Here is a 13,016-nt window from a genome sequence, read left to right on the forward strand (position 1 = left end):
TTGTCAATTATGGTTATCATCCACAACTTGATACTTTTGACTTTTCAAAAGTTGATAATCTTGCGATGGAAGATTTAGCAAATCATTTGTCGAAGCTACATGCAACAATAAAGATGCAATTAAAGAAAGCTCAAGAATGAAAAAAGACTAATGTACATGCCTATCGCAATGAGCAACTCAATTCAACGTAGGTCACAAGGTATAGTTACTTCATTACAATATCAAGACTACTTGTGATTGTGATAAGTTGGACTATTGTAGGCTAGGACCTTTTCTTATTTGTAAACAAATCAATCCTATTGCTTATCAATTATATCTATAAAGATCGACCCTAGATTTCATGTGTTCCTTCTTGAGCCGTACAAGACAATGAATATCTCAAGAAGAAGACAAATATCCCATCTCCTCCTATAGAAGTAGATAATAATAAAGAATTTGAAGTGGAAGAAGTCGTAGACTCAAGGTGGTGCCAAAATAGGTTGGAACATATTGTTCATTGGCATGCATATGATATTAGTGAATATACATAGAAACCATTAAAGACATGCAAGTTAAGGCATGTAGTTAGCAAAGTCAATATGTTTTGGAGGTCCTATAGGACATTGCTACGTAACTCATAATTAAGAATATATATAGAGGCAAAAATGAAGCCTTCTTCACTCTTATCAATGTCTTTTTAGTCCTTAGTCTTGTTTCAAGACTTTCTAGTCTTCTTGTTTTTTGACAATAGCCATTCCAGTTCAATATTATATCACCTTTGAGTGACTCTCTAGTTCCTTTCAATGATATAAGAGTGTATTGAAGTTTTTCTTTCTTCAAGATTCATATCCTTGATACATGGTATAATCCATGTATCATGGATGTCGGATCTTACTTCTATAACTAGATATGAATTTAAGTTAATCCACATGCATTGAACATTTTTGTGCATGAATCTATTTCTTTTGTATAGTCAAAAAATATTCTCATGTAGAATAGTTCACTTATGTAGTAATTTTGTATATTGTAATAACTTTTTAATTCATATGGTTATTTTTACTAATATTTTTAGATTGAATATTGGTATGACTTTGAGATAGTTTTATGATATAAAAATTGTATATGAATTACACAATGTAATTGGAATTTGTAGTTCAAAATAATGGATATTTATTTGTTATTTGTTTTGTATCATAAGTAAAAGATTACATATTCACACAATAAATGAAGAAAAGAGTTAAGAAATAACTTTATTAATTGTTCAAAAATATTAAATGAGTATATTTTTCTTATCACTTAATAAAATTGAATAAAAAAAACTAATATTATATTATATTATTTTTTTACATTAATTTAAAAGATTTATATCATATGTGTGTGTATGTGTGAATATATATATATATATATATATATATACATTTATATATTTTTACTTTAAATTATATGATTGGATTTTTTAAAATAACTTTAATTTTTTATGCATAAAATAAATAATTCCAAATCTTTATATTCAATGTTAGAATGCTTAATGATTCAAGATTACTTCAATAAGGAATATATATATATATATATATATATAGATATGCATACATACATACATATATATATATCTTTTTATTATACTTTATTCTTTCAAAGTTCATGATAGACCAATTAGTAATTCTTTGTTTGTTTTGCAATCTCTAAGCAAAAAGAAATAGACTATGTTGAAATAAATTCCATACTAGTTTTTTTTAATCTAAATGCATTTTCCAACTTTCAATAGGTAATACATTTAATTTCATAATTTATACATGTGTAGTTGTTTGATACTACACATGTAATCATTTTAAAAATTTAGAATGATTGTGTGCAAAAATAAAGAAACATCCCATGATAATTATATACACAAGCATATAAAACCTCCAAATTACAAACATGTATTTGTGAGTTTTTTACAATGGTGTATTATATCCTTAAAATATATTCATTCTTTTTATTGAAAGAAGGTGGAAGAATGTTGAGCTTTTTTCCTTCATTACTTTAAAGGAAAATATCATGGATATCCTTAAAATTTGCCAAAATATCCAGAATACCCCTCTTTTGTGATAATTGCAAATCTGCCCTTCAATATGATAAGTTATAACCTTCTTGTTTTTAGATGCAATTAGAGCCCAAAGCATGTGTTATGCAAATTTTGGCTCAACACTTGGTCTCACATCTTGGGCACCTCACAATAATGAATCTTAGAGGCTTTTTTGCCTAGAAACACAAGAAGAAATTTGACAACGAATGGTTGTCAAAACCTCAATGTCGTTAGGAACGACTGTCTCCACTGGTATCTTCTAGGGCCCATCGACACATGAAATGACTCTTGTGGCAATGTTGCCAAAATCTTTGAACTCTCCAATTTGACAATCACAGAGGAAGACAAATCGCAATCAGTGGAGCAAAGTATTCTTGATATTGTGACAAATTTCAGGGGCATTTATGATATTTTTCCTTACTTTAATACATTATTATTATTATCATTATTTTTATTTTTCTTCTTTATTGCAATGAAGTTTTGAACAGGAAGTTGAATCTGGTCACATTATACATCGTTCTAAAATGCTTTTTATTCTGATTTGATAAATCAAGCATCATGTTTGTTCAAATTAAACGAAGCTAATGTTCCCCAGAATACCCAAACAGTAATCCGATTTTTTATAAAAATAAAAAGAAAAACTACACTACCTCGCAACTCCAGGGCTACTTCTGGAGTAGATTCAGAAGAGTGTCCCTCAAGCATTTCACGTCCTCTAGAGCTGTTAACGATCCCATGTTTTTGATGCTCTTTAATACAGTCCAACTAAGCAATTGGGCCGCCAAGAAATCAAAGAGAAAGCAGTGTGCGTTAAGTGAAACATATCAAGCACCTTCAAGCGTTGAATCCACGACTCTTTCTAGCTTTTGTGTGATGACAACCTTCTTCTGACGATCCAAGGCAGACCTGAATGTGCGAGTTAAAACATCCAAATTCAAGTTAGTCTTTGCGTAGGTGTCGTGGATTCAGATCACCTACATGCAAAGGATTTCACCATGTTGTTCGCAATAGGTAGGGACATCCAAAGATGCTTTCCTGATCTGTAACGGATTAAAGAAATTACTTTATCTGAGGTTCTGGCTGTGGAAGTCTTTAAAAGTATCTTGTAAATCTTACACGTCTGTCACAACGGAATGGAAGTCATTGCTGCCTGCTGTAGAGATCACAAGGCTCTGATTTAGTGCTGATGTGTGTCGTGAAAAAAGAAACAAGGTTTAATGCGATTGGGGATTCATGGGTCAATATCGTGGCTTTGTCCTGGAGTACAACCACTGTAGCAAAAAAAATTTAAAAACCCGCCCTCTGCACACTCACTCAGCAAGTCTTTTGACGTAAACTCACGTCACGGTAGAGCTGAGTATAGGGACAAGTTGTCCCTATACACTGCACCGATCGACTTGGTCAGATCATTAATCGGAACCCAGTTCTTGAACAATAGCATGAATACCTTCGAGGCCTTATTGTCAGTGCAGCTTACCACTTTTTCCTTGAGCAGCCTAGAAGCAAGTTAAGAATAAAAAACCATCTGTGTGTTCCAAGTCTGACCTCCACGTTCCAGCCCTCGTCAACAAGATTATCTTCTGGACCATTGCAATCACATGTTCCGCGCTCCTAACATAAACAAGGACGTTTGACCCATAGTAATCTAATCCTTAAACAAAAAGTTGCCGGGTGGATTTGGTACTAGCAAATAAACAGCTGCTTTACTTGAAGGTTGAGTGCAATTACCTCAGATGCCCTGAACAAACCATTCACGTTCGATTGACCAGAATGCGATCCGGCATAAATTGAACACAAAAGTAAAGTCACCCTCGAGCTCATTCCTACACACATCATTCGCTGCTCAATGCACCCAGCACCTTTCATAGCATGGAAAATGTGGGTGATGCATTTGGTTTTGCCAAGAAGTTACCGTATGAAGAAGGCAAATCATCTGCCTGTTCCACCAGTATGACGACCAAGGTTCGAAGAGTTTGAATGGGGAACTGTAAACCTGAACATTCTTCAAAATCGCCGTGATGCATGCATGGGTTGAATCCAAGATGATTTGACTTAACAGACTCTCGCCTGTTCCCAGGAAAATATCCGCAGAATCCCGCTGCTCATGTGAAACCCTCCCTCACAACCTCCTCTGTATTTTTCGTCAAGGACGTAGTAGCAAAGATTGTTTGCAGCCCCTACAGAGATGCACAGAACCTTGTCACCATCTGCGATGAAACCCTAATTGTAACCCATTATGATCAAAGTGCAGCCTGCTCTCATTTCAAATGTCTAAACGCATTACTAAGATGTGATTCTGGACGTGTACCTCCAAGCAAATTCGAAACAAGTACATTGGAAGTATCTTCGCAGAATCGAAATTTCCATCCGCAACAATCTCGTCGAAACCACTTGGTATTTCAGCCTCACCAGACGTGGTCCCAAATGTACTGATACGATTTTCTCATGCAGACTCCTAATGCCTAATCTTAAACCTAAACATCCCTCCTCCTAAATCTCATAACCTCTATTTTCAAAAATTTCCACCACACTACCAAATGAGCTAAAACAAAAAGGTATAATTCACGACATGAGCTCTCTCGACTTCCAAGAGTCTACCAAAGGAAGCAACTCCATAACCATCCAAAATAAACCCCGCGTTCAACCTCCGCTATGATCTTCCAACAAAAGTCAATGCCACTCCGAATGAAACCTGGCATCCTAGGTCCTTCTCGAAGACGGGTAGCAACATCACCGTTGCGTCCAAAATCTCGAATTCTGCGAAAAGCCGGCAACAAATCCGCAGAAATATGGAAAAAGCTCACCAGCACGTGAGCTATCAAGACGAAATCGGCTCTAGATTTCAAGCAGCTCAGCTCGTCGAACGCAACTACACCGCAATGACCGCAACCACTGTAGAGATGGAGGTCGGTGATAATAAATGCTGGGAGCGCACCGACTACGATTTTGATGGGCAGGCAGAGGATGACGGGATTCGGTGCTGTGAATGCGGCGATTCCAAAGCTGCGCGGCGCCGAGCTCGCAAGTTCGAGGCCCTCCCGGGAAAACGAGGAGGACCAAGTGGGGCCGACGTGGACCCACTAATCCCTCCACGTGTGCAGGGCAATCGGCCCTCCAGCTTCCGAGGCCACTCCTGTGACCGAATGCATCAATTCCTGCCACGTCGGATTAATTCCATTCCTCTACTTTTACTTTACCGCGGATGGTTCCTTAAAGAGAAAATTTCAAAACTACCCCTGGAACATAAAGAATACATCCTATTCTTGATAATAGCACACATACCCCTCAATTTTGTCATAATTTTTAAATCTATCTGTGTCTGATAATTTATCACAAAATTTCCGATTTTACATTCAAATGGGCCCAAGCCGCGTGCACTGCGGCCCTTTTCTGTTGTTTTCGTCCGTTTCTGCAGTTCTCTCCCAAACATTGTGCTGTGGCTAAGGTTGCCTGCCGCGGTCCTCGCTGCCACCACCACCCTGCTCTCACCTCCCGCAGCATCCCGTCCTCCGTCGCTTCCTGCGGCTCTCTCTCCCCGCACCACAGCATCTAGTGGTTTCTCGAGTTGCAGGTAATATTCACTTAACTTTGGAACATCACAACAATTCTCAAAATCCTGAGGAGCGATACACAACTTTTGGATCTCAGGTGACACATGTATTGCAATTGATGTATCTCATTGTGATAGTTCATGTTTGCATCCTATTGTCAATGTGCCTAGCCAACTCTTGTCAATTAATGGCAGCCTCAAACTCAGAAAATTGCAAGCATCACGCCACCTGTTTCTATTGCCACAAGTAGAAACCAAGCCCTTGGAACCAGAATTAAAGCTTTCATGCATAAGCGAAACAGCTCCATTGAGGTTGAAACTGTAACCCTCATTCGGGCTGCAACCTCCGAACCAAGTGAGATTGATGGTGGCAGCACTGATATCATAGAAATGCCCTCTAACATTCCTTCTGGCTCCTTCTCAATTCAATGTCCTGGAAAAGAGGAACCCTCGTATTTTATCCCTGATCCTAGGAGAAGATCTAATGCAAAGAAATACAAGGACAGTAGCACACCGTTTTGCAAGGAGAGGGAGGCAATAATGTCCAACTCCAAAGTTAAGACGCCATACATGAGATTCTTAAGGATGAGGAAACCATGTAACATCAGCAAGATCTATTTCATTGAGAAGTCCCGTGCTGACAGAGAGGCTACCATGACTGATCACTCCGGGTACCCCAGCAGCATGGAGCATTTCTCGGAGGTGAAGGTGTGCACTGACTCTTTAAAGACAAATATGCAGCTGTTCCCTGACATGGCATACGTTGTGCACAACATCGTTCATGAGAAGACCATTATTGACAGTTGTAACGCAACCACTCAACTTCAGGATAACAGCCAAAAACAGATAGTCGGAAAGGATTTTGCAGAAAACCTCAGTTTCTCAAAATTGCAAGACGAGGTGACACTCAGACATGGGTGCAGGTCCCAGAGTGCGACAGCACCAATGCCTCCGAAGTAGTACTCTAAGAATAATTCATGGTTGGGCAATTTCAAACTCACCAAGTGGCCTAAGAAATCAAGAAAAACCATGGTTAGCGAGCAGGATCATGTTTCAGTCGACAACTTAGAACACGACCCAGCTTCATTGCCTCGGTTTGAACAAGAGTTTGTGGATCCAAGTGACACTTCCACCACCCTGTCGATTAGGAAAGAGCGCCCACAGATAGATCTGAAAACGGCTCTCCTCCAAGAGTAATCTCCTTTGACAGGATCCTTGCTTGAAAATCACCGCAGCATCCTTGCCTCCGGTCGTCCTGTCAGCGGTAGCCAATCTTGCAGACAAGATGCCAGTATTCTCATGAATGTCAACAAGTCCGATGTGGCTGAATGTCTGTTCTGCATTTTGATCATGAGCTGGTCTTTGCTGAATGAAGGAGTTCGCTGTTGATGTCGTCTCTGGTCGCACTCATTCATATCGTTATCGATCCTAGCTTCAACTAAGTTGGACACACGACTATTGTGGATATGTCTTTTACTGCGAAATATGAACACATGATGAGTTTAGTATTTTTAGAAATGTGTTATGTGATACATTTGATATGTGAATATTAGCATATAAACTGTGAATGTTTTTAGGTAACATTGCTCCAATTCAAATTGAATATTATAGGTACACTTCATCCGGATGCAATTGTATCTAAAATATAATTAAATACTTCAAAGTAAGATTATACCTCTGGTAAAATGATTTTAGGTTTACCTTCTGTTTTCCTTGTGGCATAGCTACAATGCTTTGATTGATATTGTATTTTTTTATTTTTTTATTTTTTGTCAAAATAAAATCACTCATTTATTAAAATATTATTTTGTATTCAAAAGTAACAATTGAATAAAATTTTATTATTATTATTATTAAATGAGATATATTTCTATTACTCAAAAGGATAATAATTAAACTATCCAATTAATACATTTAAATATTCAAATGTAAATTCATGCAAATCATACAAATTTTGATACCTCCTTGTTGTTTTAGAAATTAATTAATTAACTAATTATAAGTAATAATAATAATAATAATAATAATAATAAACACATACATATACACACAATATTTAACTAAGATGTGTTCAAAACATTACTAGCATATTTCAAAAACATCTTTTTGAATTATATATTTGTAAACATAACCAATGATGCTTGTACATTAAAATTTGAAAATTAAAAATTGAAAACAAAGATGGCAAAGATTAACTTTCTAAGGTTGCACAATACTAAACATGTTAAATGGGATGGTAAATTTACACAAAATCCAATGCTTTATATATAATGTTTTTATTTTTATTTTTATTTTTGTCTCTATTGCAACAATAAATATATATATATATATATATATATATAATGAATTTCAGAATGGACTATAAATCTCAACTTAAAGCCATGTTAACAAATTAAATGAATATTTATACATATACACATATTTAAGTCTTTTATTAAGCCTATTTATAAATGATATATCAAAAACAAATTGTGTATCATTTAAGATTGCCGTCATGAGGATTCTATAGAGAGTATGACAACTTTTATAGCTCTTGTTTTAGAAAAGGAGTAAATGCAATGTCTCTATCAAACAATAAAAACATTGTATTTGTTGAGCAATTATAATTTTTTGTAGGTAGCCTATAAAATACTAAATAATTTCAATACATATCTTCAAAAAGAACTGCAGTTGCATATGTGTTTGATCATGTTTTGATAAATGTGACATAATAGAAGAAAATTCAAAGTTAACTTTGAAGATTAGTTTGGTGAGTTAAAGATCAAATGCCATAAATATAGAAAGTTCAAAAAATTCAAAAGATGAAAAAGAATACAAAAAAAATTGAAAAAAAATTTAAAATAATAAAATGACAGTACTCAATTATTTTAAATGTAGTATTTTTCTAATTTAGATGGTAGGATTTAGGATATCACTATTTGAAGCACTACTGTGATATATTTTAGAATGCATGGATTTTTAACTTTAATTGTTTATAACACAAGTTTTGTCAAATTTATAGGTTTTGAACCTATATGTTACACAATAATAGAATTGCATTGAAGAGATAACTATATGTTATGAAAATCTATAAAAATATTGATATATGTAATTAAGGTTTAAGAACATTGATTAGTGTTTCACATATTCTTAAATTATTAAAAAACTTAATTTCATTGGGTGTACTAAAATTGGTTGGTTTTAGATTTGAAAGTTTCTAAAAGTATTTGTAAACGTTTAGAAATAGTTTGATTATTGTGTGTGTATTTTAAACAATCAATTTTAAATACTATCTTATATAAATATGTTATACTTGTAATATATTATAATAACATGTTGCTTGCAACAAAGAATAAGTATGTTATTAATAGATTAAAGAGACAATTGAGCAAAGCATTCTATATTCAACATCTAGGTCCTACTAAGAGAATTTTAGATATTGATATCTATAATGATTGCAGAAGATGTAGAATTTAGACATCACATAGAAGGTATATTGAAAAGGTACTAATATGCTTTTGCATTAAGAAAGAAGAAATATGTTATTTCATATTATTTTTAATATAATTTCCTAATATTAATGATGAAAGATTATGCATGTCTAGTTTCTGTATGCAAATACAATAGATAGTCTTACATATGAAATAATGTATACAATCTTGTATATTATAGATATAAATAATAAAATATATACTATTTTTTAAAATATTTAAAATAATATAGAATAAATCAATTTTAAATTTAAAAATATAGATATTATTTTAATTACATTTGATGCAAATTATAAGGAATGAAGAAATTTATTGATGTTAATTTTGTAAAAAAATTGAATAAGAAAATTTATATATTACATTGTGTCTTAAGAATGGTTTGTGGATTTATAAGTTAAAAATTTATTTTACAACATATAATAATATTTTTTATTACATAAGAAAAATATATAATAATTATAAATATAACTAAGAAGTTAATATGGTTGAAAAGACTTAGCAATAACTTTGATTTGATATAAGAACAATCATTACTATGTTATAATAAATAAGGTGTTTTATTATTTTTAAAAAAATAACATATATTATTTTAAAATAAAGCACATAGGTATTTGTCAAGAACATAAATGAAGAAAAAACTTTGAGAAGATAACACACTTTTGTGTTAGTGAAATAGAAAAAATAGATAAATCAGATATATACTTAGAATAGATAGACTTAAAAATAAATGTACTATATTTTTAATTTATATATAAAAATCTCTGGTAATCAAAATAACATGAATAACCACCAAGGCTAATAAATGTAAATAGTATCAAGTACCAAATACAAAGAGAAGTTGACAATTTTTGTTGTTGTTATGTTCAAAGTTTTATTTCAATAAATTAGAATAATAGACTTATTTCTAATTTTTAATTCATTTTATTAATTCTAATCTAAACTTATTTCTTATAATATTTTATTAAAGTTAAATTTCATGTAATCCAGCTCAAATTAGTAGTTGATAAAAATTTCTTCTATAGGTGAATTTTAACTACAATTTATGAAGTTTTACACAAAACAAATATTTTTAAAATTAGTACTTACAAATTAATGTCCAAGAAGAAATACAAGTTTCTAATAATGATTTAAGATGATCAAAAATTTCTTTCTTCAAACTAAAGTTGAATCCATGGAGAACTTTCATATCTACTAAATTTTGGACCTATTTATTTTCAAAGTATTAAAATTTGGTCCTTAGATAAATTGAACATTAAGTCTTTGTTTTCTTTGTAAAGTGACATATAATATTAATCTAAATTTTTTTTATCACAATTAACTATCAAATAAATATAATATTTGAGATTTATGTATAATAAAACAAATACTAATTTAAAACCAATGCCAACTTTTTTTAGACTTGTTGAATATAACATGTACTTAATAAGAAAGCATCCAATTTTATACTATAGGAAACGTATTAATGGATAATTTTATTTAAATGGAAATAATTTATTATAGAAATTATTTTTGTTATATCTTATATTGTATCTACTTAATGAAAGTGTAGTACAATGAGTTTCTCCATCATTTATGACTGTTTTTATGATAGTTTTAAGAAGAGGTATAAACAACATATTTACTTTCTTCTAATTAGAGGAAGTAGAAGCAATACCTTCCCCTCTTCAAAGTTGAGGTACAACTTATTTGATACACAATTATAACATTTTGTAGACGATTTCTAATGAATTTGATTATTTTAATTGATAGCTTAAGAAAGTTATAATTGTATATCTATTTAAAAAAATACTATTAAAATACCTCTATTTTATGTATGTATTATTTTATATTTAATTTTTCAACAACATACATCAATATATATATATATATACATACATACATATATTTGAGGACTGCATTTGTATTTATTGTTCCAAGAGACAAATATGCTTAGAACAAACAAAAAAAGATAAAAGACAAAGAAAGTTATATTTAAAAAAATAATAATAATATTATAGAAAATTTACATAAATATGATCATTTTTAAAAATAAATTTTTAGATTGGATTGTAATTTTAAAAAATATTTTTTTAATTATATTAGAAGTCAAAAAATATGTTTTTATTATTTTAAAAAATCTAAAAATAGTATTTTGGATATATATATATATATATATATATATATATATATAATATGGTCAAAAAGCCATAATATATGAAAATTTGAAATAGTTATATAATTATATTTGCATAATAAAAGTATATAGTTATATAATTATATTTATAATAATATATTATGAGATACAAGATTATATGCCAAATTAGAAAAATTAATATTCTATCAGCCAATAGTACAATTTTTTGGATATATTATATTCAAAGAAGACTTGTTCATGGACGTAAAGAAAGTTCAAATTATAATGGAGTAGGTAATTTCAAAGACTATAGAAAATATACAATATTTTCTTAGATTTGTTAATTTCTATTAGATATTTATGAAGAATTACTCTCAAGTTGCTACTCTTATCACTTGATTGACATTCAAAGATAAATTAGAATGAAGACCTTGAGTACAAAGGACTTTTGAAGATTTGAAGACAACTTTTATTATAGCTCCAATCTATTATATTTAAATTTCATAAAGGCCTTCTATTTAGAAATTGATGCTTTAAACTTTGTATTAGAAGTTGTACTATTACAAATGGAAAAAGATAGAAAGCTCCATTTAATTGTATTTTATTCTAGAAAATTTTTAGCTATAAAGATCAATTATAAGATTCATGATAAAGAGCTTGTTGCAATTGAAGACTCTTTCTTAAAATAATAGCACTTGTTGGAAGGTGCTACACATTATATGACTATATATGCAGATCACAAAAATTTGGAGTATTTTATATCAGCTTGGATTTTGAATTGCTGCCAAGGTCATTGGAATATATCATGATCTTATTTTTATATTGTGATTATATATCAACTATGAAAGCAATAAAGACTATTAAATGTTTTATCAAAAATATTGTATCTTATTCCAAAGGCTAGAAAAGTAACATTTTTTTAGCAATATACCACTCTTTTGAAGCCAAAACAATTTCATCTTTGTGTTATTTCTATAATTACACTTATTGATTCAAATTTTCTTGAATAAATTCATGTAGCATTAACTAAGAACTCATTAGTATGTAACAGCAAGCAACACCCTAACAACAATAAGTTCAAGTTTGTAGAAGATTTTTTATATTTTGAAGATCATTTATATATTCCAAAATGACTAAAGTAATTTTATGTTTTTCAACCTCATTATGATTTTTCAACTACAAGATATTTTGGATTTAATAAAACATTGAAATTTATTTCTTGAGATTTCTAGTAGCTTCAAATGTGGAAGTTTGTGAAGGACTTTGTCCTTTTGTGTAACATTTGTTCAAGATCGAAGAATTTTTGACAGCATCCTTAGGGACTTCTACAGCTACTACCAATCCTGAAGCAACCATGGTCTATAATAGCAATAGATTTTATCATTGATTAGTTGCCATCAACTACATTTGATTCTATCCACATTATTGTGGATTGACTTACAAAAATAGTTTATTTTATTCCATATAAAAATATAATTTTTGAAGAAGAAATGGCAAGGTTCTTTCTTGATAATATATATCAATATCATGGCCTATCTAATGCTATCATTTTTTTTATTGAAGATCTCAATTTATATCTAAGTTTTGAAAATATTTTTTTAAAATACTAATAATAGACACTAAATTTTTTTCTACCTTCTATCCTCAAATAGATAGTCAAACAAAATAAGCCAATCAAATTTTGGAATAACATTTATGATGTACCATCAACTATCAATAAGATGATTGAATCTTGTATTTATCTTTAGCAAAGTTTGCTTATAATAATATTCTTCATACTTTGATTCAAAAAATATTATTTTATTCTAATTATAGTTACCATTTAAAGCTTGATTTATT

At 30.8% G+C, this 13,016-nt stretch overlaps 1 protein-coding gene across 4 annotated transcripts; it reads right to left on the minus strand.

The window, feature by feature from the left end:
- Positions 1 to 2,554: 2,554 nt before the first annotated feature.
- LOC112286451 (uncharacterized) lies at positions 2,555 to 4,919 on the minus strand. Of its 4 annotated transcripts, none has more exons than XR_016504722.1 (6): positions 4,353 to 4,919; positions 3,957 to 4,221; positions 3,773 to 3,867; positions 3,522 to 3,655; positions 3,108 to 3,197; positions 2,555 to 2,950 (listed from the first exon to the last, which is right to left on the minus strand). XR_016504722.1 is itself a non-coding variant. In XM_090253057.1 (6 exons), the coding sequence occupies exons 2-5, from the start codon at positions 4,066 to 4,068 to the stop codon at positions 3,185 to 3,187; spliced, it is 354 nt and encodes a 117-aa protein (XP_090109183.1). In that variant the 5' UTR covers positions 4,069 to 4,221; positions 4,353 to 4,919; the 3' UTR covers positions 2,555 to 2,950; positions 3,161 to 3,184. The 4 variants fall into 4 exon arrangements, 3 of the variants coding, with proteins under 3 accessions (XP_090109183.1, XP_090109184.1, XP_090109182.1); XM_090253057.1 differs by having other exon boundaries at positions 3,161 to 3,197; XM_090253058.1 differs by having other exon boundaries at positions 2,555 to 3,197; positions 4,038 to 4,221.
- Between the last annotated feature and the right edge of the window lie 8,097 nt (positions 4,920 to 13,016).

Source organism: Physcomitrium patens, chromosome 9, assembly GCF_059467195.1.
Source record: "Physcomitrium patens ecotype Gransden chromosome 9, ASM5946719v1, whole genome shotgun sequence".
NCBI classification, from domain to species: Eukaryota; Viridiplantae; Streptophyta; class Bryopsida; order Funariales; family Funariaceae; genus Physcomitrium; species Physcomitrium patens.

What these genes read in the sequence shown, in the direction of transcription:
- LOC112286451 (XM_090253057.1), bottom strand. Translation starts at nt 4,068, where the DNA reads ATGCATCACGGCGATTTTGAAGAATGTTCAGGTTTACAGTTCCCCATT. An exon ending in TGATTTGCCTTCTTCATACG is followed by an intron (nt 3,868 to 3,956) that starts GTAACTTCTTGG and finishes TGATGTGTGTAG; the next exon opens with GAATGAGCTCGAGGGTGACT. An exon ending in GTTTGTTCAGGGCATCTGAG is followed by an intron (nt 3,656 to 3,772) that starts GTAATTGCACTC and finishes TGTTTATGTTAG; the next exon opens with GAGCGCGGAACATGTGATTG.